The sequence below is a fragment of the Pelobates fuscus genome, chromosome 11 (assembly GCF_036172605.1).
Source record: "Pelobates fuscus isolate aPelFus1 chromosome 11, aPelFus1.pri, whole genome shotgun sequence".
Classification (NCBI taxonomy): Eukaryota; Metazoa; Chordata; class Amphibia; order Anura; family Pelobatidae; genus Pelobates; species Pelobates fuscus.
In genome coordinates, this window is record NC_086327.1 from 142,581,289 (window position 1) to 142,608,381 (window position 27,093).

The window sequence follows — 27,093 nt, forward strand, 5'->3', positions numbered from 1 at the left end:
CACATTGGGGTAAGTAATTTCCTGTTAATTACCATGGTTATATAAGAACACTAGTTTGTATGTGATGTTATCTTGATAAAGACCTGCGGGTCGAAACGTCGATTTTTCCACACAGATGAAGTATTTTTTCATCAAGCCCTTTGGAGTGCTCTGAATCATTATTCTCTACATAACAACGCTCTGCAGCACCAAGGCATTTTTTGAAGAGATAAGCAAGTAAGGTAGAGTGCCAGACTCCGAATTTGTTTATATATATATATATATATATATATATATATATATATATATATATATATATATATATATATATATATATATATATATATATATATATATATATATATATATATATATATATATATATATATGAAACAAGGGGGTAACTAAACCCCCATTATTTTTGCCTAGATTAGACGTTTAAAAAAAAAAAAAATCTTTCAACATTGAAGTTGCTGTTTAGTGGATAGGTGAGTGCGCTGGATCTTGTGTATTGTGTGTATTATATATATATGATCTAAGTATATATTTTATTTTAAACTACTAACTTTATTTTTTTAAAATTTTCAGGCAGCAAGGGGAGTACCTGTCATTACAGGCACACCCCCTGCTGGCATTGCTGTGGACTGCTATGCCGTCCATGTGATCTCGAGGTCCTCGCAAGGACCCCGCGATCACATGGCTCATGGGGGCCGAAGAGGACAGAGGGGGACTACCTGGGCTCCCAGGTGAGTCCCCATACTGCGATCGCCGGCATCCGGGTAAGTAGAAAGGACGGTTTGGGTGGTCTATGCCGCCTGCCAGCGTTTAGAGCTGGTTCCCTAAGGACGGCATAGAACGTCCCCCGTCCTTAAGGGGTTAAAGCTGGTAAAAGCAGTATTTTCATTTATCCAGACAGACAATTACAAACATACGCAAGAAGAAAAGGAGATAAACCAGCAGAGAAATGTTGATTCAAATATTAACTATTTCAGTACTAAAGTGCTACAACTGGTTCAAAGGTAAAAAACAAAAACAAAAGAAAAGTACATTTAGGAGAATATCCGTACCAGAGCGTAGTTGAACTGGCAGAACCACTCTCTTTCCATTCACGTAAGTCTCTGACCTCTCACATGGTTCCAAGGTCACAATAACTGGAAGATGAACAGAGATTAGTGTAAGCAGGTCATTGCAGTACTGTTAGTGACACACCACCAAAGGTCAGCCATCATCGTTCTACTAATCTCTGTGTAGACTGAATGCGGGAATGGGCCTGTGTCAGCCTACACAGAGCTGTGGAATGGTGCGCAGACAATGAACACTATCTATCCCTTTTACTGACAGAAAGCGGTCTATCCTTACCCCATACCCAGGACTGTGTGTGAGAATGGCATTTGATGTCTTATAATACATTGTTCTAATGAATGCCATAGAAAGTAACTACTTTGGCATCTGAGCAAAATAAAGGCTATACCTCAATATTTCAGCCCTACCCAGATGGACTACTGGTCCTGGGAAGCATATAGGCCGGAAACACATGACATTAGATCAATAAGGTAAAATAGATAGGAGGGATGTCAATTTGACCATCTGCAATAAATTGGCAAATTAATTGGTTTTAAAAGCACACATACCAAAGAGTAATACCTGATTTGACATGTACATACTGAACACACAAATACACACATATAGAAAATGAAGTGATAGTGTCGCCACACGTGTAAATGTTCTAGCTCGGTCTTTGTACTAAAAGTTTTAGGTTGCTAAACACAGTCCAGCACTCAGAGGACCGAAGTGAAGTGGCATAGCACGGTCCTATTTTATACACGTCAACATTTCAATCCCACATCTAGACCTTTCTCATGACACATGATATATACACACACACACAGAACATGGTCTGCCGTGCTCCAGCTTACCGTCTCCGTTGGGCTTCCTCTCACTGCGGAAGACACAGTGCTCTTCCCTAATATGTGCTCCACTTAGCACAATATCCTGACGCCTCTCCGCATCAGCCTGGCCCACTCTGGACAAACAGAAAATAATGAATACACAGCGCACCATGATCTGTACGCAGCCATACAACACACAGTTGCAGAATGTTAAGAATACAGTATGTACACCACACAGCCGTGAAGCAGGACATGTGCAATGCAGCCACAAAGAACACATCTATGAAAAAGCATGCAGTACACAATGTTACCTGGTGATTCCATCTTTAATGTAATACAGAAGGCACTCTGACATCAGGGGATCCTCATTAAGGTTAACCAAATGTGGAGTCTGTAAAAAAGTTCACCAAATTCAGTGTCACCACCTAGATGTTCCGCTCTCCATTCATATAAGCAGTGCCTGTATGGCAGATATGTCTCCTAAACAGGAGGTATCAAACTGGGGTGCATTCATTACTACGTAGCACCATGGATCAAGAGTTTTACACAAACATCTTAGCCATAACTGTATAACGACATGACCAACAAAGATCAGCTGGGTTCTGAACTAATAGCTCTGCTTTGAAGCTAGCCAACCCAATAATCAAGCCCATAATTACTAGAAGATAACTGAAAGGGATTAAATCAATACATTGTCATTTATAGAACGCTCAGTAAGCTCACGTTACACAGTCTGCAGTATATTTTCTCTACGGCTCTATACATGGTACCCAACAAACCTTCTTTGGGGAGAAGACCCCATTAGAATCAGCAAACAGATCACAGTGGCTGGGTGAAAAAACCTATAGGACGTCAGCAAGCACAAAATGCAACAAGAGGAAAAAATGTAAAAAAATAAAAAGATGATGGAAACAAAAGAAAACATGAGGATGAAATCAGAATGTTTCCCCCACTTTCACAGTACTAGAACTACAAATGTACACAGACCGGTGACATGGAGAGCACACACATCAATCACACACCAGGCAAACTATTAAGCTACGACAATTAGAGTGACCCACTAACAGGCAGGTGCCTATCTAACCAACACAGAGGGAGGCAATGGCAGGGGAAAATTTATCTCAAAGCTGATCTGTCACTCAAGATCAATTATCTGGTAAAAAGTGAAAAGGATTGTGCATGAAGATTTGCTGTAGCTAATCAATTGGATAAATAACATTATATAACGCTGATGTAAATGGCTGTGATTAGTTGTAAATCCAGCATTTTATATTTATCTCCTGTATGGTGCAGAATGAAAGGAATTTGTATTTATCCCCCTATTTATACAGACTGAAGACCACAAGTAGCTATCATGGGTAACAGCACAGTGCTTCAGCCCTTGAATCAGATGAAGTGTATGAAACAGGCCTTTAACATTTGAAAAATTCAATCTTTTCCAAGAACCCCTTTGACTGATTCAGAGGAAAACAAAATACTCCATTAAACATAAAGTGATGGTGCGAATGCCATATTAGCTACAGCACTAGATGCACATAAACCACCGCTGATGACGGCGGTTTAAGTTACACCATACTATGTACAAAAATGAGTTAGCGATGATAGTGGGCGTACAAGGTATGATGGACTATACCCAAACAATCCCAGCAAGTAGCCACGACAGTCTATGCACATAGACTAATGATGCTAAGGGTCACAGAAGCTAAATCAGACCACACAAATAAACTAATGTATAAGTTACACAAGAACTAGCACAGCTCATTTCCACGCAGAATACGTACACTCAGAACGAGAAGTACTCACAGTCTCATAAAGAATGCACCTAATTCGCTATACATGGAAGATAGATTTCAAACTAACTATACGCTAAAGACCTCCTATAAAGACAAAGCTGGATTCATGAGCCACACTGTTTGCCATTAAAGATTTTGGTTTATAAATTACTATTTCAGTTAAAGGATAAGAGTTGACTACACACTGAACGACACTCGGGAACGTACGGGGTTGCTAGCAGGGTTTAACAGGATGCAAAAATATAATAAAATGTGACTAATATCACATTTTTGGAGAGGAAAATGTTATTTTTAAGCACCAGATTGCCAGTCTTACTCACAATTAGCCTAGGCTTCACTGTAGATGGCCAGTCTCTCACTATTCATTGACCGGGCAGGAGCCCATCTCTACGCAGGTCCATGTTTTCTAATCTTCCAGATCCAGTTTGACAGTCCCAGTTTAGGACTACACTACTACTCTAACCAGAAAATATCCAGCATTTAGCTTATACACTACAGGAACTTGCTCTGCAAGGGGCCCGTGCAACACATTTCTGCCCATAGAAGGGTTAAGCAGATGGCCTGCACAGATGACCCTATGTGTGCTGATACATCAGAAATTAAAATGGTGTCTCAGGCACTCTGCTACTCGGGATCAGTTCCATCCCTGCCTTGATTTTATTGCTTCATTCACAAATATGGAATAAGCTTCCAAGAGAGCTGATCTGCCACCACTCATGGCTTGACAGAGATCCTAGCTAAAGATGAATCACTATTCTGTCTGTGTGGCCCGATAACATGCCACACATTTTCTGGGCAATAGTGTATATTGCATCAAAACACAGCTGTAATTACTACTAATAGCTAGTGGTACTGCAATGGTTTATGCTCCCTGGGACACACGTGAAAATAAAAGAAATCTCAAAACGTATTGTAGCAGGTTAAATAAATGTAAAACATTCTGGACTGGTCAGTGAGATTAAAAAATCAGGAATATGGACATTTTAATAAATAAAATATAAAAGGAGTACTTAAAAATAACTTTTCAATCTATAAAAAAACAAAAAACAAGTTTTTTTAAAGAAGTTTATAGGCACTTGTAAGTAACAGGTGCCACTAGTAGCTGGCTCAGGAATCTGGCTCTAAAACAGACCTGATCTGTAGACAGAGCATCAAATAATTCATCAAAATGCATGGAAGGAATCTAGGTGAGAAGTGATGAGAAGAGGTGACAACAAGTAATCCACGGAAAATTGAAAGACACGGACTGGTCAATTAGAATATTTAGATCTATTTTCATACTAACGTTAACACACAATATCCAATAGAGATCAATGTTTAAGTCTCAATTACAATTTGAGGGGGCCCCTTATCTCCAGTTCAATCTGCACATCCAAAGTGTGCACTATCCAAAGCTACATTTAGGTGAACTTCAGTGGTCCAACGTTCATGATGTGACATCATTCATTCCACATCCACTCAACTTTAGCAATGTCGGAGGAAGATAGAAATTACAGTCATTCGAAACCTCAGACAAGGTCAATTAGGAGAACGGCTTTAGCAAAGACAATCCCACGATATGGCCAAGCCCACGTACCTTTTTAGGTGAAAATACGCCAAGTGTTCCGCCATCCTCTCTTATGGCTACCCCCATTTCGGCAAGCAAGGCTTCCCTGCGGAGAAAACAAAACCAAAACCAGAGAACTGTATTAAGACGGAGACTCGAAAGCATGGTAATCGAGTATGTGATGGACAGAACACCCAGACGAGGGGTGCTGTAGCTGCCATATTTGCACAGTAGAATACTTAACATTCATCTTATGGCCACTATTTAATATGTTTTTAGATACGCTTTTCAAATTATCATAATTTATTAGAAAAATAAATTTCAAATGATTTCTCTCTAGAAGTCACCATTAAAGTCTATGGGAATTTTTGCAGATAAATAATTTAAAATTTAACAGATTGTGATAGTTTTTAAGCTCATCCAAATATATTAAACTGAGCTCTGTGTTATCTAAAGCGATATAACATTAGAAAATGCTGCACTGATCTCAGGTACCTATCCATACGGATGGCTTCTGTTTTTCGAAGTTTCTCTTCCCAAGTCTCGTTTAGCTCTGCGATGATCTTCTCGGATTCCTTGTAAAGTAAAGAAATAATGTCAAATTAGTAAAGGGGGAATAAAGATATGGTAGCATGAAAAATACGCAACTTGCAATTTAAGAATTGTTAACTCTGTCTTAGGGCAAGTTTGCAGAGAGCCAAAAAGTTCTATATTATAAAATATGACAAAATCTGTGACTTTTTTTTCCTAACAGATCAACTTACAAATATTAGTGTAAAAGACGTTTCAATAATACAAAGGCAATGTAAGCCGACAGAGGCAATGTAAGCCGACAGAGGCAATGTAAGCCGACAGAGGCAATGTAAGCCGACAGAGGCAATGTAAGCCGACAGAGGCAATGTAAGCCGACAGAGGCAATGTAAGCCGACAGAGGCAATGTAAGCCGACAGAGGCAATGTAAGCCGACAGAGGCAATGTAAGCCGACAGAGGCAATGTAAGCCGACAGAGGCAATGTAAGCCGACAGAGGCAATGTAAGCCGACAGAGGCAATGTAAGCCGACAGAGGCAATGTATGCTAACAGAGACAATGTATGCCGACAGAGACAATGTATGCTAACAGAGGCAATGTATGCAGACAGAGGAAATGTATGTTAACAGAGACAATGTATGCCGACAGAGGCAATGAAATTTGAAATGCGCCAGATGGTCACTATGTTGATAACTGCTATGATGGTGAGAGGGTTGGGTACAATCTAATATATCCAAGTCTGTCACTATGATACAGAGTCATCCTGTGAGTTAGGCTGGATTTGGATTTATGTCTTGTGCTATGATTCTGATAATTTGTGCTGCAAGTTCTGTTTGATAGTGATTTAAATATAGATATATATATACACACACACACACACACACAATGAGTAGATCCTAGTTTTCTTTGCTATAGACCACGATTAGGATTTTTTGGGGGGGATGATAGAATTCTGATTTCCTGTGCTGAGTTGCACACTATCCAGTTTAGTGTTTGTGTTACGGTAGTATTCGGATTTCCTGCTCTGAGTTACACACTATCCAGTTTACTGTCTGTGTTACGGTAGGATTCTGATTTCCTGCGCTGAGTTGCACACTATCCAGTTTAGTGTTTGTGTTACGGTAGTATTCTGATTTCCTGCGCTGAGTTGCACACTATCCAGTTTAGTGTCTGTGTTACGGTAGGATTCTGATTTCCTGCGCTGAGTTGCACACTATCCAGTTTAGTGTCTGTGTTACGGTAGTATTCGGATTTCCTGCGCTGAGTTACACACTATCCAGTTTAGTGTTTGTGTTACGGTAGTATTCGGATTTCCTGCGCTGAGTTACACACTATCCAGTTTAGGGTCTGTGTTACGGTAGGATTCTGATTTCCTGCGCTGAGTTGCACACTATCCAGTTTAGGGTCTGTGTTACGGTAGGATTCTGATTTCCTGTGCTGAGTTACACACTATCCAGTTTAGTGTCTGTGTTACGGTAGGATTCTGATTTCCTGCTCTGAGTTACACACTATCCAGTTTAGTGTTTGTGTTACGGTAGGATTCTGATTTCCTGTGCTGAGTTACACACTATCCAGTTTAGTGTCTGTGTTACGGTAGGATTCTGATTTCCTGCTCTGAGTTACACACTATCCAGTTTAGTGTCTGTGTTACGGTAGGATTCTGATTTCCTGTGCTGAGTTACACACTATCCAGTTTAGTGTCTGTGTTACGGTAGGATTCTGATTTCCTGCTCTGAGTTACACACTATCCAGTTTACTGTCTGTGTTACGGTAGGATTCTGATTTCCTGCGCTGAGTTACACACTATCCAGTTTAGTGTCTGTGTTACGGTAGGATTCTGATTTCCTGCGCTGAGTTACACACTATCCAGTTTAGTGTTTGTGTTACGGTAGTATTCGGATTTCCTGCTCTGAGTTACACACTATCCAGTTTAGTGTTTGTGTTACGGTAGGATTCTGATTTCCTGTGCTGAGTTACACACTATCCAGTTTACTGTCTGTGTTACGGTAGGATTCTGATTTCCTGCTCTGAGTTACACACTATCCAGTTTAGTGTTTGTGTTACGGTAGTATTCGGATTTCCTGCTCTGAGTTACACACTATCCAGTTTAGTGTCTGTGTTACGGTAGGATTCTGATTTCCTGCTCTGAGTTACACACTATCCAGTTTAGTGTTTGTGTTACGGTTGGATTTTGATTTCTGTGCTGAGTTACACACTATCCAGTTTAGTGTCTGTGTTACGGTAGGATTCTGATTTCCTGCTCTGAGTTGCACACTATCCAGTTTAGTGTCGGTGTTATGGTAGTATTCGGATTTCCTGCTCTGAGTTGCACACTATCCAGTTTAGTGTCTGTGTTACGGTAGTATTCGGATTTCCTGCTCTGAGTTACACACTATCCAGTTTAGTGTCTGTGTTACGGTAGTATTCGGATTTCCTATGCCGAGTTACACACTATCCAGTTTAGTGTTTGTGTTACGGTAGTATTCGGATTTCCTGCTCTGAGTTACACACTATCCAGTTTACTGTCTGTGTTACGGTAGGATTCTGATTTCCTGCGCTGAGTTACACACTATCCAGTTTAGTGTCTGTGTTACGGTAGGATTCAGATTTCCTGCGCTGAGTTACACACTATCCAGTTTACTGTCTGTGTTACGGTAGGATTCCGATTTCCTGCTCTGAGTTACACACTATCCAGTTTAGTGTCTGTGTTACGGTAGGATTCGGATTTCCTGCGCTGAGTTACACACTATCCAGTTTAGTGTTTGTGTTACGGTAGTATTCGGATTTCCTGCACTGAGTTACACACTATCCAGTTTAGGGTCTGTGTTACGGTAGGATTCTGATTTCCTGCGCTGAGTTGCACACTATCCAGTTTAGGGTCTGTGTTACGGTAGGATTCTGATTTCCTGTGCTGAGTTACACACTATCCAGTTTAGTGTCTGTGTTACGGTAAGATTCTGATTTCCTGCTCTGAGTTACACACTATCCAGTTTACTGTCTGTGTTACGGTAGGATTCTGATTTCCTGCGCTGAGTTACACACTATCCAGTTTAGTGTCTGTGTTACGGTAGGATTCTGATTTCCTGCGCTGAGTTACACACTATCCAGTTTAGTGTTTGTGTTACGGTAGTATTCGGATTTCCTGCTCTGAGTTACACACTATCCAGTTTAGTGTTTGTGTTACGGTAGGATTCTGATTTCCTGTGCTGAGTTACACACTATCCAGTTTACTGTCTGTGTTACGGTAGGATTCTGATTTCCTGCTCTGAGTTACACACTATCCAGTTTAGTGTTTGTGTTACGGTAGTATTCGGATTTCCTGCTCTGAGTTACACACTATCCAGTTTAGTGTCTGTGTTACGGTAGGATTCTGATTTCCTGCTCTGAGTTACACACTATCCAGTTTAGTGTTTGTGTTACGGTTGGATTTTGATTTCTGTGCTGAGTTACACACTATCCAGTTTAGTGTCTGTGTTACGGTAGGATTCTGATTTCCTGCTCTGAGTTGCACACTATCCAGTTTAGTGTCGGTGTTATGGTAGTATTCGGATTTCCTGCTCTGAGTTACACACTATCCAGTTTAGTGTCTGTGTTACGGTAGGATTCAGATTTCCTGCTCTGAGTTACACACTATCCAGTTTAGTGTCTGTGTTACGGTAGGATTCCGATTTCCTGCGCTGAGTTACACACTATCCAGTTTAGTGTTTGTGTTACGGTAGGATTCTGATTTCCTGCGCTGAGTTACACACTATCCAGTTTAGTGTCTGTGTTACGGTAGGATTCCGATTTCCTGCGCTGAGTTACACACTATCCAGTTTAGTGTTTGTGTTACGGTAGGATTCTGATTTCCTGCGCTGAGTTACACACTATCCAGTTTACTGTCTGTGTTACGGTAGTATTCGGATTTCCTGTGCTGAGTCACACACTATCCAGTTTAGGGTCTGTGTTACGGTAGGATTCCGATTTCCTGCTCTGAGTTACACACTATCCAGTTTACTGTCTGTGTTACGGTAGGATTCTGATTTTCTGCGCTGAGTTACACACTATCCAGTTTACTGTCTGTGTTACGGTAGGATTCCGATTTCCTGCTCTGAGTTACACACTATCCAGTTTAGTGTCTGTGTTACGGTAGTATTCGGATTTCCTGCTCTGAGTTACACACTATCCAGTTTACTGTCTGTGTTACGGTAGGATTCGGATTTCCTGCTCTGAGTTACACACTATCCAGTTTAGGGTCTGTGTTACGGTAGGATTCCGATTTCCTGCTCTGAGTTACACACTATCCAGTTTACTGTCTGTGTTACGGTAGGATTCTGATTTCCTGCTCTGAGTTGCACACTATCCAGTTTAGTGTCGGTGTTACGGTAGGATTCTGATTTCCTGCTCTGAGTTACACACTATCCAGTTTAGTGTCGGTGTTACGGTAGGATTCTGATTTCCTGCTCTGAGTTGCACACTATCCAGTTTAGTGTCGGTGTTACGGTAGGATTCTGATTTCCTGCTCTGAGTTACACACTATCCAGTTTACTGTCTGTGTTACGGTAGGATTCTGATTTCCTGCGCTGAGTTACACACTATCCAGTTTAGTGTCTGTGTTACGGTAGGATTCTGATTTCCTTCTGTGAGTTACACACTATCCGGTTTAGGGTCTGTGTTACGGTAGGATTCTGATTTCCTGCGCTGAGTTACACACTATCCAGTTTAGGGTCTGTGTTACGGTAGGATTCTGATTTCCTGCTCTGAGTTACACACTATCCAGTTTAGGGTCTGTGTTACGGTAGGATTCCGATTTCCTGCTCTGAGTTGCACACTATCCAGTTTACTGTCTGTGTTACGGTAGGATTCTGATTTCCTGCTCTGAGTTGCACACTATCCAGTTTAGTGTCGGTGTTACGGTAGGATTCTGATTTCCTGCTCTGAGTTACACACTATCCAGTTTACTGTCTGTGTTACGGTAGGATTCCGATTTCCTGCTCTGAGTTACACACTATCCAGTTTAGTGTCGGTGTTACGGTAGGATTCTGATTTCCTGCTCTGAGTTGCACACTATCCAGTTTAGTGTCGGTGTTACGGTAGGATTCTGATTTCCTGCTCTGAGTTACACACTATCCAGTTTACTGTCTGTGTTACGGTAGGATTCTGATTTCCTGCTCTGAGTTGCACACTATCCAGTTTAGTGTCGGTGTTACGGTAGGATTCTGATTTCCTGCGCTGAGTTACACACTATCCAGTTTAGTGTCTGTGTTACGGTAGGATTCTGATTTCCTTCTGTGAGTTACACACTATCCGGTTTAGGGTCTGTGTTACGGTAGGATTCTGATTTCCTGCTCTGAGTTACACACTATCCAGTTTACTGTCTGTGTTACGGTAGTATTCGGATTTCCTGTGCTGAGTTACACACTATCCAGTTTAGTGTCTGTGTTACGGTAGGATTCGGATTTCCTGCTCTGAGTTACACACTATCCAGTTTACTGTCTGTGTTACGGTAGGATTCGGATTTCCTTCTGTGAGTTACACACTATCCGGTTTAGGGTCTGTGTTACGGTAGGATTCTGATTTCCTGCGCTGAGTTACACACTATCCAGTTTAGGGTCTGTGTTACGGTAGGATTCTGATTTCCTGCTCTGAGTTACACACTATCCAGTTTACTGTCTGTGTTACGGTAGTATTCGGATTTCCTGTGCTGAGTTACACACTATCCAGTTTAGTGTCTGTGTTACGGTAGGATTCTGATTTCCTGCTCTGAGTTACACACTATCCAGTTTACTGTCTGTGTTACGGTAGGATTCGGATTTCCTGCTCTGAGTTACACACTATCCAGTTTACTGTCTGTGTTACGGTAGTATTCGGATTTCCTGTGCTGAGTTACACACTATCCAGTTTAGTGTCTGTGTTACGGTAGGATTCGGATTTCCTGCTCTGAGTTACACACTATCCAGTTTAGTGTGTGTTACGGTAGGATTCGGATTTCCTGCTCTGAGTTACACACTATCCAGTTTAGTGTCTGTGTTACGGTAGGATTCGGATTTCCTGCGCTGAGTCACACACTATCCAGTTTACTGTCTGTGTTACGGTAGTATTCGGATTTCCTATGCTGAGTTACACACTATCCAGTTTAGTGTCTGTGTTACGGTAGGATTCTGATTTCCTTCTGTGAGTTACACACTATCCAGTTTAGTGTCTGTGTTACGGTAGTATTCGGATTTCCTGTGCTGAGTTACACACTATCCAGTTTAGTGTGTGTTACGGTAGTATTCGGATTTCCTGCGCTGAGTTACACACTATCCAGTTTAGTGTCTGTGTTACGGTAGGATTCTGATTTCCTGCTCTGAGTTACACACTATCCAGTTTACTGTCTGTGTTACGGTAGTATTCGGATTTCCTATGCTGAGTTACACACTATCCAGTTTAGTGTCTGTGTTACGGTAGGATTCGGATTTCCTGCTCTGAGTTACACACTATCCAGTTTAGTGTCTGTGTTACGGTAGTATTCGGATGTCCTGCTCTGAGTTACACACTATCCAGTTTAGTGTCTGTGTTACGGTAGTATTCGGATTTCCTGCTCTGAGTTACACACTATCCAGTTTAGTGTCTGTGTTACGGTAGTATTCGGATTTCCTGCTCTGAGTTACACACTATCCAGTTTAGTGTGTGTTACGGTAGGATTCTGATTTCCTGCTCTGAGTTACACACTATCCAGTTTAGTGTTTGTGTTACGGTTGGATTTTGATTTCTGTGCTGAGTTACACACTATCCAGTTTAGTGTCTGTGTTACGGTAGGATTCTGATTTCCTGCTCTGAGTTGCACACTATCCAGTTTAGTGTCGGTGTTATGGTAGTATTCGGATTTCCTGCTCTGAGTTACACACTATCCAGTTTAGTGTCTGTGTTACGGTAGGATTCCGATTTCCTGCGCTGAGTTACACACTATCCAGTTTAGTGTCTGTGTTACGGTAGGATTCAGATTTCCTGCTCTGAGTTGCACACTATCCAGTTTAGTGTCGGTGTTATGGTAGTATTCGGATTTCCTGCTCTGAGTTACACACTATCCAGTTTAGTGTTTGTGTTACGGTTGGATTTTGATTTCTGTGCTGATTCAGGTCACACACAGCACTGTCAGTTGTGTTGCATGGAAGTGCTTTTACAGTTTACCTAATTTCCACTTTTTATATGCTGAAATTCACTTGGTATTGCCGGCTGGGTTGGGTACTGCTGTGGAGTGATCTAGAAAACTGATGAAGAATAGGTCTTTCTTTGTCCACCACATACGAATGCAATGTGCAGCACCCAGAACAACATATACGCTTCCGACAATGCAAGATCTGTTTGGACTTAAATGCTGAAAAGGCTCTTGTCTTCTCCAGTGAAGAGTGTGTGTGTGTGTGTGTGTGTGTGTGCTGGGAGGCGGTGGGGGAGGAGAGGAAGGCTGAAGCATCATTTTGTTACGCAGCTAGAGGCAGTCATGATCTTTTCCTAGCTTTTAAGAAATGGAGACACTCTTATTGAACACTGAAAAAGAACGGGCTTGACTTAATAAAGAGAACCTAAAACATACAGTTCGTCAGACCTGCCATGTCTGGTACTAGGAAACTTGGGAACTTGCGCCACATGCCAAAAGTACCACCATGTGATTCTTCAACGCCAGCTGTGGTTTGTGATACAATAACCTATCATTTTTATTAGTAGTCAAAATACATGTTACAAGCAATTCTCACTTACCTTAAGTCGTTCTATAGCTTCCTCTCCGCCAGGAGTCGACATGATTCTCTCCTGGATGCTAGTGACGGACGTCAGGCCCACCTGACTATTGAGTGAGCAGGAGGATGGGGAGGACGCTAACGAACTCATGGAGGCTGTGGAGAAATTGCCAGGGCGTTGATTCTCGTTGGCTAACAAGTACTTATTCTTAAGGTTCTGGTTATCGTTCACGTCTGATAGAGGAAGGCACGCCACAGAGGGGAGCGCTAGATACAGGAGAGAAAACATGGGAAAACCAAGGGAAAGGACAAGGAGAGAGGGAGAGAGGGAGGAAACGAATGTGAGAGACAGGACAGGAAGCTCGAAGACCAAATACGTCAAGATGGCGGCAAAAGACAGGATTGCATCAGGGAGTTAAGCAGGTTAGGAAAGTGAAACAACAGGTTGTGAAAACGGAGGATTAAATATCACATTGTCGGCACTTGGAAATGTTCGACTTCCCGTTTTATTTTCAATTTTTTTCAAATCAAATGTGACTAAAAACCACATTATTGTGGCATGCGAAAGGAAAACAAAATTCTGGTTTATATGTTCTTTTAACTTTAAGAATGCATTCTCTTAGTGTACTGCCAAATGCGTTTTACATCTCTCCAAATCAGACATTATACTGCCCGGTTATGACAAAGAATGAAAACGACACCTTCAAAGTTACCACCCTGTGAAATGCTTTAATAACGGCTATCCAGCGATATGCTGCATTGTGTACTAGCAACTGCATCAAGCAATCCATTCAAAATGCAGCAAAGTGAATCCAATCTGCGATAAGAGAACACATTGTATAAGCTAAAAGTTGGAGGTTTTCATATAAACCAATTATCCTTCCTCGCTTTCCTAAAGCTTGAAGATCTATCTTTTTCCAGGTTACCCTTACTTCCAGGCCATCCAGTTACAAGTATTCTTTTTAGAATATAAAATGTTTGATACGACTACAGAGAAAAGTATGGTAATATTAACAGAAACCGGGGTTCGCCTCATTCCTCATAGCCTCCCCCCCTCACCAGCTGCATCGATAATACAGAATTTACACTTCTGTATTAACAATATCAGTTCTGTCCAAAATGAACTATGGTGATTGGCTAAAACAAGGTTTGACTAATCCCAGACGGCAGGTCACCATGGTGACTTGGATTTTTGTCCTAGCACCTGGGATTTGTTGGTCCACTCAACCCCTGACGTGGGCGGCTGCCTATGAATGGAGGAGGGTGGCCGGCCGGCTCATAAAGAGCATGGGCGTGTGGTCACCGGCCAGCTAAAGTGAGAGCATGTGTGGTCCGTCGGCCAGCCAACTGAGGGAGAGCTTGGTCATGCGGTCTGTCATCCTCCTTAGGAAGAACGTGGGGCGTGCGCACAGGCAGGAGGCTCCTCGAGGATTGAGGCAGCTGTAACCTCCCTGCTCTACTCCCTCGCGCGTCCTCCAGTGATGTCGGAATAGGACCTCGTTTCGGCCCGGCATCACTAAACAGCGCTCTATGGAGTAGAGCAGGGAGATGACTGAAGTCCCAACAGACCCCAGGGAAATCCGAATCCCTCCTGCTCTCCCAAAGGTAGGGAGGCTGGATGGTCACCTTAATGTGTGTGATTATTGCAGTGAATGTGAGTGTGTGTGTGATCACATGAGAAAGGGGTTTTTACTCACCTTTTTCCCCCAAGCTGTGCTGGTCTCGCTGCAGGTAGCCCCGCCTCCATGACTGCGATCATTAATCTTGATGATCTCAGCCAACCCAATGCTTTCCCACAGGAAAGCATTGGGAAGCTATTGCACATGTGTCGGAAAACGCCATGCTGCGCCAATCAGCACCTCCTCATAGAGATGCATTGAATCAATGCTTCTCTATGGGGAACATTCAGAGCATGGAGACGCTAAACATAGATGCTGCGTGCTGTGCAGCACTGACCCAGGATGCACTCCAGAAGCCTTTTGAGTGTCAGTCACTAGAAGTGTTACAAGGCAGCGATGTAAATACTGCCTTTTCTCTGAAAAGCCAGGGCTTACATTGAAAAGTGTGCAGGGACAGGTTATAGATACGAGAACTACATTAAGCTGTAGTGGTTCTGGTGACTATTGTGTCCCTTTAAGAAATGTATTTTGACATTGAAAAACCTGGCTCCTAAGTTTTTTTGCTGGCTCCTAGATTCCAGGCAAATTTGTCAAGTCCTGTGTTAAAAGTGCTGGGGAGAATTAACACAGCACTTTCAGCACATCAGTTCCAATCGGTAATACTGAAGTATAATTGGTAATGATCAATGCAGCTGGAGATGGGGAGGCTATAGAGGTGGGATGAGACCCAGTTTTTGCTAAACCACTACAAAATGTAATTAATGTAGATTTAGTTACAGATACAACTAACGAGTGATTAAACTTATATCAACAAAATCCTGACAATATCTAAGTTTATGCATTACTGTGAAAGTTATGGGGCATTAACTACACCAGATAGTGTGAGGATCTGGCAATGCAACTGTACGTTTTACGCCAAAAGTGACTAAAAGGAAAAACTGATCACCCTAAGAACTATCCCAAATCGGTCGCTTTGGCCTACATTTTGCAATCCCCTTGTCAGTTATAAAAGCTTGCTGGGCTCTGGGCTAGAAAATAAACCCCTGTAGTAAAAACAGCCTTTAGCTCACAGCTGGCTCATACAGCTTATTGGGACATTCTGGTTAACGCGTACATAAAATAAAACGACAGATAACATAGGTTTTCAATCTCCGTCTATTTAAGAAGTTAATCACGGATACAAGGGTATTACTGTCAGTGCAGCCTCAACCAGAGGTTAGTGTTCGTTCCAAACGTAGGATTATGGGGACCGTTTAAAGATTGCATTCAGTATTGTAAGCAAATCATCAATGCTGGCAGGAGAACCTTAAGCCTTGCATGCACAAATCAGAGCTGTAAAAACACCCAGCAAAAGCCCAGCTCAAAGCACCAAAAGCAGCATCCAGGAAGAATTATCCATTGCCAAGAAATCTCAGACAGACAAACCCCGGCCGCATGTCCCCAATGTTTTGCAATTAGCATGTGTGTAGGTCGAACACAGAGCTTGGTTTATAACATACCAATATCTATGAGGGGTAATTACATAGTCCAAATTAATTTCCTATACATGAAACTACATGGGAGCATATTACGAGTCATTTGCAGGGGCAGGCAATAGGCAGCACTTTCGCTGTCAGACTACAAATCTCATGATGCTTGGCAAGCCAATGATATTAGTCTTATTCTAGATCCAGCTGGAGAACTAGAACCTGCCTGCCCCCGGAAACCTGCGCGGTTTCTGTCTGAGATTTCCCGCGGCCTCTGCTGACATGCAGGCTGCAGTTGCAAGCCGCTGTAGAGGCTGAAAGCGAGACCGGAGAAAGGAAGAGTTGTATATAATACACACATTTTAATCCTGGATAATTGTCTTCGATAGAATCAACTGAGCGGAGGCGGAAGGGAAACAAGATGGACGAGGGGTCAATATTTAAGACACACGTATGGCTATTGAGAAGTCTTATTTATGGTTTCAGAGAAAAGTGCAGTTTGTTAGTTTCTGGGGATTTAATCAGACTGATGAGAATGTTGATAGTAAAGTACAAGCAGAAGGTAAAGGTTTATCAAAGTTCAAGTTCCCCAGACATCTCACAAACCCACTTCGCATCAATCCCTGTCCCTATGCCCATCACAAAATGTCCTGTTTAGAGTTAGCCCTTTGCTGCCCTGTATCCACAATTTTAAAGGGGCTGTTCAATTTTAGGATCCTTAAAGAGTGTACATTTTGGCAGCAAATTTCAATTTAGTTTTAGTCTTTTGACTAAAAACTACTTTTGTTTTAGTCGTATTTTAGTCATCTGAATTGTTTTAGTCTTAGTCATCGAATCGAATGGGTTTAGTTAAAGCCTCTTTTGCCCCTTCCACAGTCCCTCTGTGCAGTGTTCATTTTGGCACCAAATTTTATATTAGTTTTAGTCGTATTTTAATCATCTTAATTGTTTTAGTTTCAGTCGACTAAATCTCAAAAAGGTTAACCGACTAAAATGATTAGTCGACAAAATGAACACTGCTTAAAGAGCAGATTATTATAATAGAACATACAGATAGTGTTCTTAAAGGGGTTAATCATATGGAAACATAGTCTGCCCACTGAGATAAAACATGATTCTAGAGCCTATTAACCCACAATCAAAGGGTTAGTCTAACTTTAACTTGTTCTAGAGCTAAGGAAATGTAGGATTATAGGCAGTTAAAGGGGACTTTGAAACTAAGCAATTCATACTTTTTTCCTAACTGTGCTGTTCATTAATAAAAATATGCATGCTCATCATTCGAGATTGATGGATAAATGATCTGACACGGTCCACCAACCTACTGCAGCTGATATACTGGGATGTTTGCTTATTGTATTCTCATAAGTGAATGCAGAATGGTTTCTTTTTATCAGTGTCCCAACTCTTTTCTTTATACGGTAAGTGGGGGAAATGTCTGTCACGTTGTATGTACCTGGTTATATTTACTGATGCTCACTGTTCTTTATGAAGTATACCTTGTGCTGTACATAAATAATGATAAAAACATATCTATGTATTTTAGAACCTCACTGTTCCCTTTAACCCAGAATACAAACTTGATTTCCTTTTTGTAAAGGCCTTCAACTTGTGAGTCTCAGCATCCAAATCTAAAGAGAGCCTTGCACTCACACTACTACTCTCATCATGAAGGGCTTTTTTAAAGTGTAAATGTATGTGAAAGGAATTGGTCCACTGTCACTCTACCCTTAGACCCTACCCCTAAGGACCTCCTATTATACCAAGTTGGAGCAGTTACATGTGTTAGGGTCAAACACTGCAGTGTTGAGGTCACAGTGAAAACTAGCTCCGTGTTGGAGCTCTGGCATTTCTGGTGAACCAGAAGATTCCTCTACATTTCACAAAGGTATATAAAAATAATATGGGCTTCGAGGTGCTGCTTGTTCATAACGCTACAACCAGCAGGACCCAGGATCTCACAATGAACAAGAAATAGTACATATATGGGAGCCGTAATACGTCCATGTATGCATCTAATAAATATAAATGTTCTAAGCATGAAATCAAATTAAATAGAATACTTGGGGTATACTCATTTACCACAAATTAAAAGTATGTTTAGAGGTGGCTACAGCTGCTACAATATTGTACAACTAATCAGCATCGCTTTCCTTAGGCTGAGGTTGAATTTCTATAATAAACTGATAATACAGAATACATGGATTGTTACTGGATCATTATTTGGCAGTGTTTGTCCACCCTAAGGGAGTGGCCATTAAATGTTTAATAAATGGTTTATAGCAGCCTAAACAAGGTGCAGGGAGGGGGTGTATATCATTACTATGTTCCTATTCGTTATGTAATCCACAGATCACTCGGCTAATAACCAACGTTGGGGAAACTGGCTTAACCCGCTCGGTACCTGAGGGATGAGTGTCTTGAGAACATTTTAACTTTACATAGATCTCCTTGTTAAGCATTGTGGGTACACCACAAACACTGCCACTCCAGCGGCTACTTACTGTCAATTATATCTCCCAAGCCCTGTGCACGCAGCAATTCCTTCAGTCGAGTAACTTCATCCTTCAACTCACGCACCAGTTTGGCATTGGGATCTTCATTGATAATAGCATTACATTTGATCTGTTTTGCACGGTCTGCGTATCTGGAAGGAAATAAATGTTGAAGATGAGCATCTCCAGAGGAAACAGATTACATTCCAATTCCCAATACAAATGACAACAGGCTTTTAGCAAATGACAGATTTGAAACTGCGATGGTGAAAAAATGATATGTATAGGAGGATACACCGAATCCTGGATGTTAGGTTTCAGCTTTCATCCAATGGTTTAGGAATATATCCTCCACAAAAATATCATATGGTTAAAATGCTATACGCTTATACTTCAACAAATACATTTTTAGAATCAAAACAAATCTATGATCCCAGAAAATGGGGGAAACACAGCACGCGTAGTTATGGTACCTGAAGTGTATCTATCAAGAAACATGATACATAAAACTGAACTGAAATGTGTTTCCAACTATACTTCCTGACAAAGCTGGTTCCTTTAAAATGCTGCCTGCATTTTACAAGATTAAGCCGGTTTTACCTTAAAGTACTTAGTGTCTCATCATAGTTTATATCAGCCGGACTCAGAGCTGCCACCATTGCAGTTCGAGAATTACCACCTGCAACAAGAATCCAACAATGTGAGTCAGTTCAAAGAATAGTGGGCACGTCACAGGTACCAACATCCCATGAAGTCATTTACCTAGGTTCTCCCGAAGAAGCCACGTCAGCACAGAGTCTCGGTAGGGAATAAAATCTGTCTTTTTCTTCTTTTTGCTCTAAAATATATCAAGAAGAAAAAATACTTACATGGGTTTCAAAAACAGCTCAGAAAAGACACCTGAGCAGAGACACACAAGTCACTTGGAAACTAATATACACATTTTCTCTCTCCTGTCAATCTAAGGCATCGGAATAAGAATCAGTGTTAACAGAGAAAGAGGAAAACACAGGTCTCAATCCCCAATTATAAATTACCTGTAATAAAATAAGCAGGAAAAACACAATGAGAAACAGAATTTGTTCCCCACATGCTGCCATAAGATATATTTTCAGAGTATATTTGACTGCAAAGGAACAATAGTGTCATCCTGATTAAGTGGATTTGGGACAAAATAAGCTGTGCTTGGCAGAAAACATCAGTTTGTCCGGCTGAGCTGTGATTAGCTAATAGCATTGACAATTATTTCCAGCAACAAGGATCATGTGAATAGCGGACCCCAAATAGACAAAGTACAGACTGGGCATCCGCCCCTGGGCATATCATACCTTGCTGGTGCAGTTATCCTGATATGTCGGCATGAGAGAGAGAAGAAAGACAGACACAGAAAATGTTACCTGAACTTAGAGGGTTGAAGTGTTAATGTAAATGAATGTAGAGACTCAAAGAAGAACATCTTTTATTGCTCATATATAAAAAGCTGCTAATATTTTGTTACGCACACAGAGGAGCGCCCACCAAAGGCCAAAGGAGGGAAGCCTAGTGCTCAGCACAAGACGAAAGGCACATCAGCCTCCATTCTTTGCAGAAGTAATTAGACTAAATTTTAAATCTGCAGTAAACCTTCGTCGTGACATCACACAATACTAAATGCTATTAAGGGGATGTGATGATTTTTTGATTGGAAGTTTACAAAATATTAGACTGACACTGGAAACAATGCTGTAGCAACATTTCCAGCATAAGCAATACTGCATTAATAAGATATGTCCGCTATGTGGTTATGCTTACACACAGCTGGAAACTTACCACCTCTGCCAGAGCAGAGATAACTTTTCCCAGAGTTGTCAGAGACTTGTTAATGTTGGCTCCTTCCTGTGAAAGGACACATGAGAAGCGTTATGAGTACATACAATTTCACGGAAAGTTAGAAGGATAAGAAAAAAAACAGCCATCCAATCATTTGTTTAATAATTTATATATAATTTGAAATAATATAGGGCATTGCCTGTTGAAAAAGGTAATCCATGGTACACGTCTCCCAGAATTCTAACTCACATTTTGGAATTTCTAGTCAGACAAAAGCGGGAGAACAAGGAGTGTGTCCCCCCACTATTGAGAATAACATCAGTTGAGAGGGAAAATTACCACCTTCTTAAAAATGAAATGTTATCTACAGGCAGCTTGGCACCTGCATCACTGCTAAATATATACATAATGGCACTTCATAAATAATGAAAATAACATGTAAAACGGACATTACAGCTCTTTATTTTTATTAAACCCACGTTTCATACATCAGGAAACTCACTTTTAATCGTGTTCCCTTTGCTCCTGTGGAATCTGCTCTCTCGCTGCCCGCCAAGTCTACCAGGCTAATTTTACTGACCTAGGGAAGGAAACGCAATTCGTGAATGAGATGAACCACTGACATGTTTGTGTCACTCTGTGACCACAAAACCTAGAGAGATTTACACTCTGGAAACACAAAAAAAAACAGACACAAACTGGGCTTCAGGAACCGCATTCTTCAACAAGCAGAGATTGCCATCCATACCAAGCATGATTGGACCAGTGATAAACCAACAGCTGGCTGTCTTCGAGCAGAAACATGTGAAACAAAGAGGAAATCTCTATGGCACAAGAGTTTTCATTTATAAATTTAGATTTTCCTAATTAGCCTGTAACACATAGCAACATAGAAACACAGAATGTGACGGCAGATAAGAACCATTCGGCCCATCTAGTCTGCCCAATTTTCTAAATACTTTCATTAGTCCCTGGCCTTATCTTATAGTTAGGATAGCCTTATGCCTATCCCACGCATGCTTAAACTCCCTCACCGTGTTAACCTCTACCACTTCAGCTGGAAGGCTATTCCATGCATCCACTGCCCTCTCAGTAACACTGTGTTAACCAGTTTTTTTGGTGATCGTTTTGTGTGACTGTCAATAAATAATTAGGAAATATTAGAAAAAATATTGGAAAGACTTGTCTTTACCCGTGTGTCTCATTTCCTCAATTCCAACTCTCTCCTTGACCCCCTTCAATCTGGCTTCCGCCCTCTCCACTCTACAGAGACTGCCCTTATCAAAGTTACTAATGACCGAATCGCAGCTAAATCCAAAGGCCACTACTCCATACTAATTCTTCTTGACCTCTCAGCGGCCTTTTACACCGTTGATCATGCTCTCCTTCTTCAAACTCTTCAATCGCTTGGTCTCTGTGTGTCCTCTCGTGGTTTTCCTCTTTTCTCTCCCAATGCTCATTCAGTGTCTCTTTTTCTAATGATACCTCCTCCCCTCGCCCTGTCTCGGTTGGAGTCCCCCAAGGCTCCGTCCTTGGTCCCCTTCTATTTTCTCTTTATACTGCCTCTCTTGGCAAACTTATTACCTCTTTTGGATTCCACTACCACCTGTACGCTGATGACACCCAGCTATATCTCTCCTCCACGGACCTCTCCCCTGCCGTCCTGCAACGTGTCACTGCTTGCCTTTCTTCCATCTGTGACTGGATGTCCTTCCGCTTTCTGAAACTCAATCTCTCAAAAACTGAGCTCCTTGTCTTTCCTCCTCCTAATACTGATCCTCCTCTTTCGCTCTCCCGTCAAGTTTCTGGTACCAACATCAGTCCATCCTTGCAAGTGCGCTGTCTTGGCGTCATACTTGACTCTGGTCTCACCTTTGAGCCTCACATCCAGCATGTTGCCAAATCCTGTAGATTCCATCTTAAAAACATAGCCCGCATCCGCCCCTTTCTTGCACCAGATACTACCAAGGAGCTTGTCCACGCTCTAGTAATTTCCCGCATGGATTATTGTAACCCTCTCCTGATTGGTCTTCCCAATAGCCGTACTGCACCCGTACAGTCCGTAATGAACGCTGCTGCTAGACTGATTTTCCTCTCTAGTCGTTTCTCTCACACCTCACCCCTCTGCCAGTCCTTACATTGGCTTCCTGTATGCTATAGGAGTCAATTTAAGGTACTAACTCACACCTATAAAGCACTGAACAACTCTAGCCCCTCTTATATCTCCTCACAGATCCATAGGTATGTCTCTTCTCGGTCTCTCTGCTCTGACCGTGACCACCTCCTGTCCGTTGTCCGCACCCGTATGGCCAACTCGCGCTTGCAGGACTTCTCGCGGGCGGCTCCCTTCCTATGGAATAGCCTGCCTACCGCCATCAGACTCTCCCCTAGTCTTGCATCTTTTAAGAAGAGCCTTAAAACCCATCTCCTTAGGAAAGCTTATGGCCTCCAAGACTAACCCTTACCTCACATACCTGTCTCTTGCCCTCTCCTAAAGGGCAGCCCACCTTATTTGATTGCAAATTCCTGTCCTAATGTGTTTTACACCCCACCTCCTATAGAATGTAAGCTCGATTGAGCAGGGTCCTCTTTAACCTATTGTTCCTGTAAGTTTATTTGTAATTGTCCTATTTATAGTTAAATCCCCTTCTTAATATTGTAAAGCGCTACGGAATCTGTTGGCGCTATATAAATGGCAATAATAATAATAATAATAATAATAATAATTAGCAATCCTTTGAAACAAACCTAGTGGAGGAAAAAAGGCAGTTTCTACCATTTTTACATCACTATTATACAGATCTGGGGTCTGTGATAGCAACCCACTGGATGGATTACATAACCATTTGCAGAGTTGCAGGGCTCACATTATTTTATGATAAAAGCTTTACCTTCTCTGTGGAAAGGTTGGTTTCCACGTCCAGTCGCTTCTGAGTAAAGACAATGGTAAAGACAGCGTGGGATCGGCTGCTGGTTTCATTCATGTTTGTGGCAGCCACGGTTCTGAGGAGAAGGGGATAAGAACATCTTAATTCTGTACTAAAAGCAGCCTCCCTGGGAATGTACGTGTCACTACCAGCATATTCTCTGGAATCATTTTATGGAACTGCCCAGAAGTATAGAATACGAACAGACAAAGCACTCATCACTAGATGACAATGAACATTATTGTGGAGGCATCTACAGTATTTCTTAACACGTCACCCATTAGAGGTGAAATTCCTGTCTTCACTGCTCTTTTTGTCCAGAAATCTTCTGTTTTCCAGAAGAGAATAAGCTGTATCTAGAATGCACATATTAACTGCCCTATGCTTCTACAAGGACCAGGTAGGAGCTTTATAACAAGAAAATGGATAACTCTAAAGTAATGAGAAACACGAAACTCCCATGATACCCTTGTAGCATTGATCTTCCAAATAATGGGAGCTGGACCTTTTCAGAGGTTGAGGTGCACCAGACTACCCGCTACCCTCATCATAAAATCACCAATTAGAATCAGAATGAATGGTCACCTGGCCTTATTGCCCGCATCCATGAGATCAGCAATATCGGTGTACGAGGTGACCGCCAGTTTTGACAGGTCTTCTACATAAGGTCCAAGCAGTGGGTGCTCTCTTACACGCAGGTTACCTTTGTTCTTGGGATTTAGCAGATCCCGGACACGCTCACAGTAAATTTCCATATAGCTGACCTGGACAGGTTATAATAAACATGAACATATTATATACTCGCAATGATCCCTACAAACTCTCAGGAAGATTATTTTCCGTATTACACGCGACATGAATTTAGCACACAAAACATCAATCTATATCTCAACACATACTGCAATGTTTTATTAATGAGGAACAAAGGAACCATCAACAATTGTTTTCCTTAAATAAATCCCAGCGATATAAAAAACACTAACTAGGAACATATTACAAAGTAAAGACACTGTCATTCTGGAGAGATGATAAAGGAGTTAAAAGGGATAGCAAATATTGGTTTCTCTTTATATGGTAATGCAGGTGAGGCGTGTACTGCTCCTGGGTGCTAAGCTTTTGAGAAAAGTGGGAATCTAAGGTCTATAGAAATCCCTGTTAATTAAACCAGAATCGATCATTAATGTTTACAGTATATACAATTCAGGAAAATGGGTTTATCAAATGTCTTTTATTCAGAAGAAATTAACTCTATTGGAGTTCCAAATCTTATTGCAGCCTGTTCCACCCCCAATACATCTCCGACGTGGAGTGTCCTTGGCTAAACATATTAAGTGATGCCATTATACGAGTTACTTCAGGGAGATCAAGAAACCACAGACTCAGATACTTCACATGGTACAGACAATTACCAAACACCTGTGCGCATTGTACACGTTAAAGGGACACTATAGTCACCTGAACAACTTTAGCTTAATGAAGCAGTTTTGGTGTATAGAACATGCCCCTGCAGCCTCACTGCTCAATCCTCTGCCATTTAGGAGTTAAATCCCTTTGTTTATGAACCCTAGTCACACCTCCCTGCATGTGACTTGCACAGCCTTCCATAAACACTTCCTGTAAAGAGAGCCCTATTTAGGCTTTCTTTATTGCAAGTTCTGTTTAATTAAGATTCTCTTATCCCCTGCTATGTTAATAGCTTGCTAGACCCTGCAAGAACCTCCTGTATGTGATTAAAGTTCAATTTAGAGATTGAGATACAATTATTTAAGGTAAATTACATCTGTTTGAAAGTGAAACCAGTTTTTTTTTTTCATGCAGGCTCTGTCAATCATAGCCAGGGGAGGTGTGGCTAGGGCTGCATAAACAGAAACAAAGTGATTTAACTCCTAAATGACAGTGAATTGAGCAGTGAAATTGCAGGGGAATGATCTATACACTAAAACTGCTTTATTTAGCTAAAATAATTTAGGTGACTATAGTGTTCCTTTAACTGGTATTCAGTCACTACGTACTCTCTGTTTCACTCGGAATTTACTGAATTCCTTAAATGTAATAAAAATCAATATATATATATATATATAAGAGAATATGGCAGCACTCACGGTCTTCGCTAAAATCTTCTTTTATTGGCAAGGTTAAAACATGGATCAACGTTTCAGTCCTCTCAGGGACTTTCCTCAGGATATGGAGATATATATATATGTTACAGTTAAAGTGCAGAACATGATTTAGTTTCTCGAATATTTCTCACATTACCTCGGTAATCTGCACATCACCTACTAGGAACTCATTAAAGTGCAAAAAAATAATTCTGTCCTCCATCTCTCTGAGGGGCTCACAGCTCTGGAGGACACCGTGGTATGCACTGGCTGCTGTTTTGTTCTTGTCTGGACCAGATAGTCACATACCTCTTCAAACAGTTATCCCGAACTGGTATGAAACGAGGAGCCCCCACCACCACAAGAGAGCGAGCGCTTCCTGCACATTATGCAGCAACACCCTGAAATGATCCCAGCAGATCTCCACTGTTCTCAATATCATCATGAAGACTGTCGGAATCAGTGGTCCATGAGCAGACTTATTGGTCTCCTTCTCCTCAATGAGAGAAGTATTTCTCGGACTTACGGAGCAGCACTGTTAGTAGCCAGCCCCCTCTGAGAAGCAACAAGCCATGCGTCTATGCTTTGAGAATTTGATGGTGGAGAGCACTGAAAGGAACTTGCTCACAAAAGAATCGAGACAGGTTCACACGGAATCTTTCTGCCTTCAGATGAGAAGTGAACGACTCTGCAGAGACTGCACTGAAAGGGTGAAACAGGTCCTGCGAGGACGTTTTTGTAATAAATAATTTCCTCTTTTACCGAGGGAAAGAAACAAACATTTTGCACTTTAACTAGACGGAAGCAGTTAATGTGCACATTACCTAGGTAGAGTGCGGAAAACTCTTGATTCCGCACTTTAACTGAGCAAATCCGTTAATCTGCAGATTAACTAGGTAATGCGCACATATTTAAAAACAGAAAAAATACCAGCACTCCTAGGTTTTCCAAATGAAGATTTTCTTTTAATCCAGTAAATTAGACCGACGTTTCAGCTCTGTTACAGAGCTTTCATCAGGACATTAACATTAATGTCCTTAACCTTAAGGTTAATGTCCTGATGAAAGCTCTGTAACAGAGCTGAAACGTCGATCTAATTTACTGAATTAAAAGAAAATATTAATTTGGAAAACCTAGGAGTGCTGGTATTTTTTCTGGTTTCATGTTTAAGCTACTAGAGCACCAGGTATTGGATGAATTGTGGGAGTGCAAGAGTTTTTTGTATTATATATTATATATATATT

At 41.4% G+C, this 27,093-nt stretch overlaps 1 protein-coding gene across 16 annotated transcripts in view; it reads right to left on the reverse strand.

Moving 5' to 3' along the window:
* KIF1B (kinesin family member 1B) overlaps positions 1–27,093 on the reverse strand; it is a 144,197-nt gene that overhangs the window by 62,498 nt on the left and 54,606 nt on the right. For 6 of the 16 annotated variants that reach the window (XM_063436177.1, XM_063436176.1, XM_063436175.1 and 3 more), the window contains exons 6-20: positions 24,336–24,514; positions 23,715–23,826; positions 21,326–21,403; positions 20,824–20,889; positions 20,343–20,360; positions 19,777–19,852; positions 19,615–19,693; positions 19,024–19,166; positions 16,879–16,914; positions 13,457–13,701; positions 5,703–5,782; positions 5,238–5,313; positions 2,180–2,259; positions 1,896–2,002; positions 1,047–1,130 (exon numbers count right to left, since the gene is read on the reverse strand). In XM_063436177.1, coding sequence (XP_063292247.1) covers positions 1,047–1,130; positions 1,896–2,002; positions 2,180–2,259; positions 5,238–5,313; positions 5,703–5,782; positions 13,457–13,701; positions 16,879–16,914; positions 19,024–19,166; positions 19,615–19,693; positions 19,777–19,852; positions 20,343–20,360; positions 20,824–20,889; positions 21,326–21,403; positions 23,715–23,826; positions 24,336–24,514 — 1,459 coding nt within the window. The remainder of the gene's footprint in view (positions 1–1,046; positions 1,131–1,895; positions 2,003–2,179; positions 2,260–5,237; positions 5,314–5,702; positions 5,783–13,456; positions 13,702–16,878; positions 16,915–19,023; positions 19,167–19,614; positions 19,694–19,776; positions 19,853–20,342; positions 20,361–20,823; positions 20,890–21,325; positions 21,404–23,714; positions 23,827–24,335; positions 24,515–27,093) is intronic. The other 10 variants (XM_063436187.1, XM_063436189.1, XM_063436186.1 and 7 more) reach the window with 5 other exon arrangements.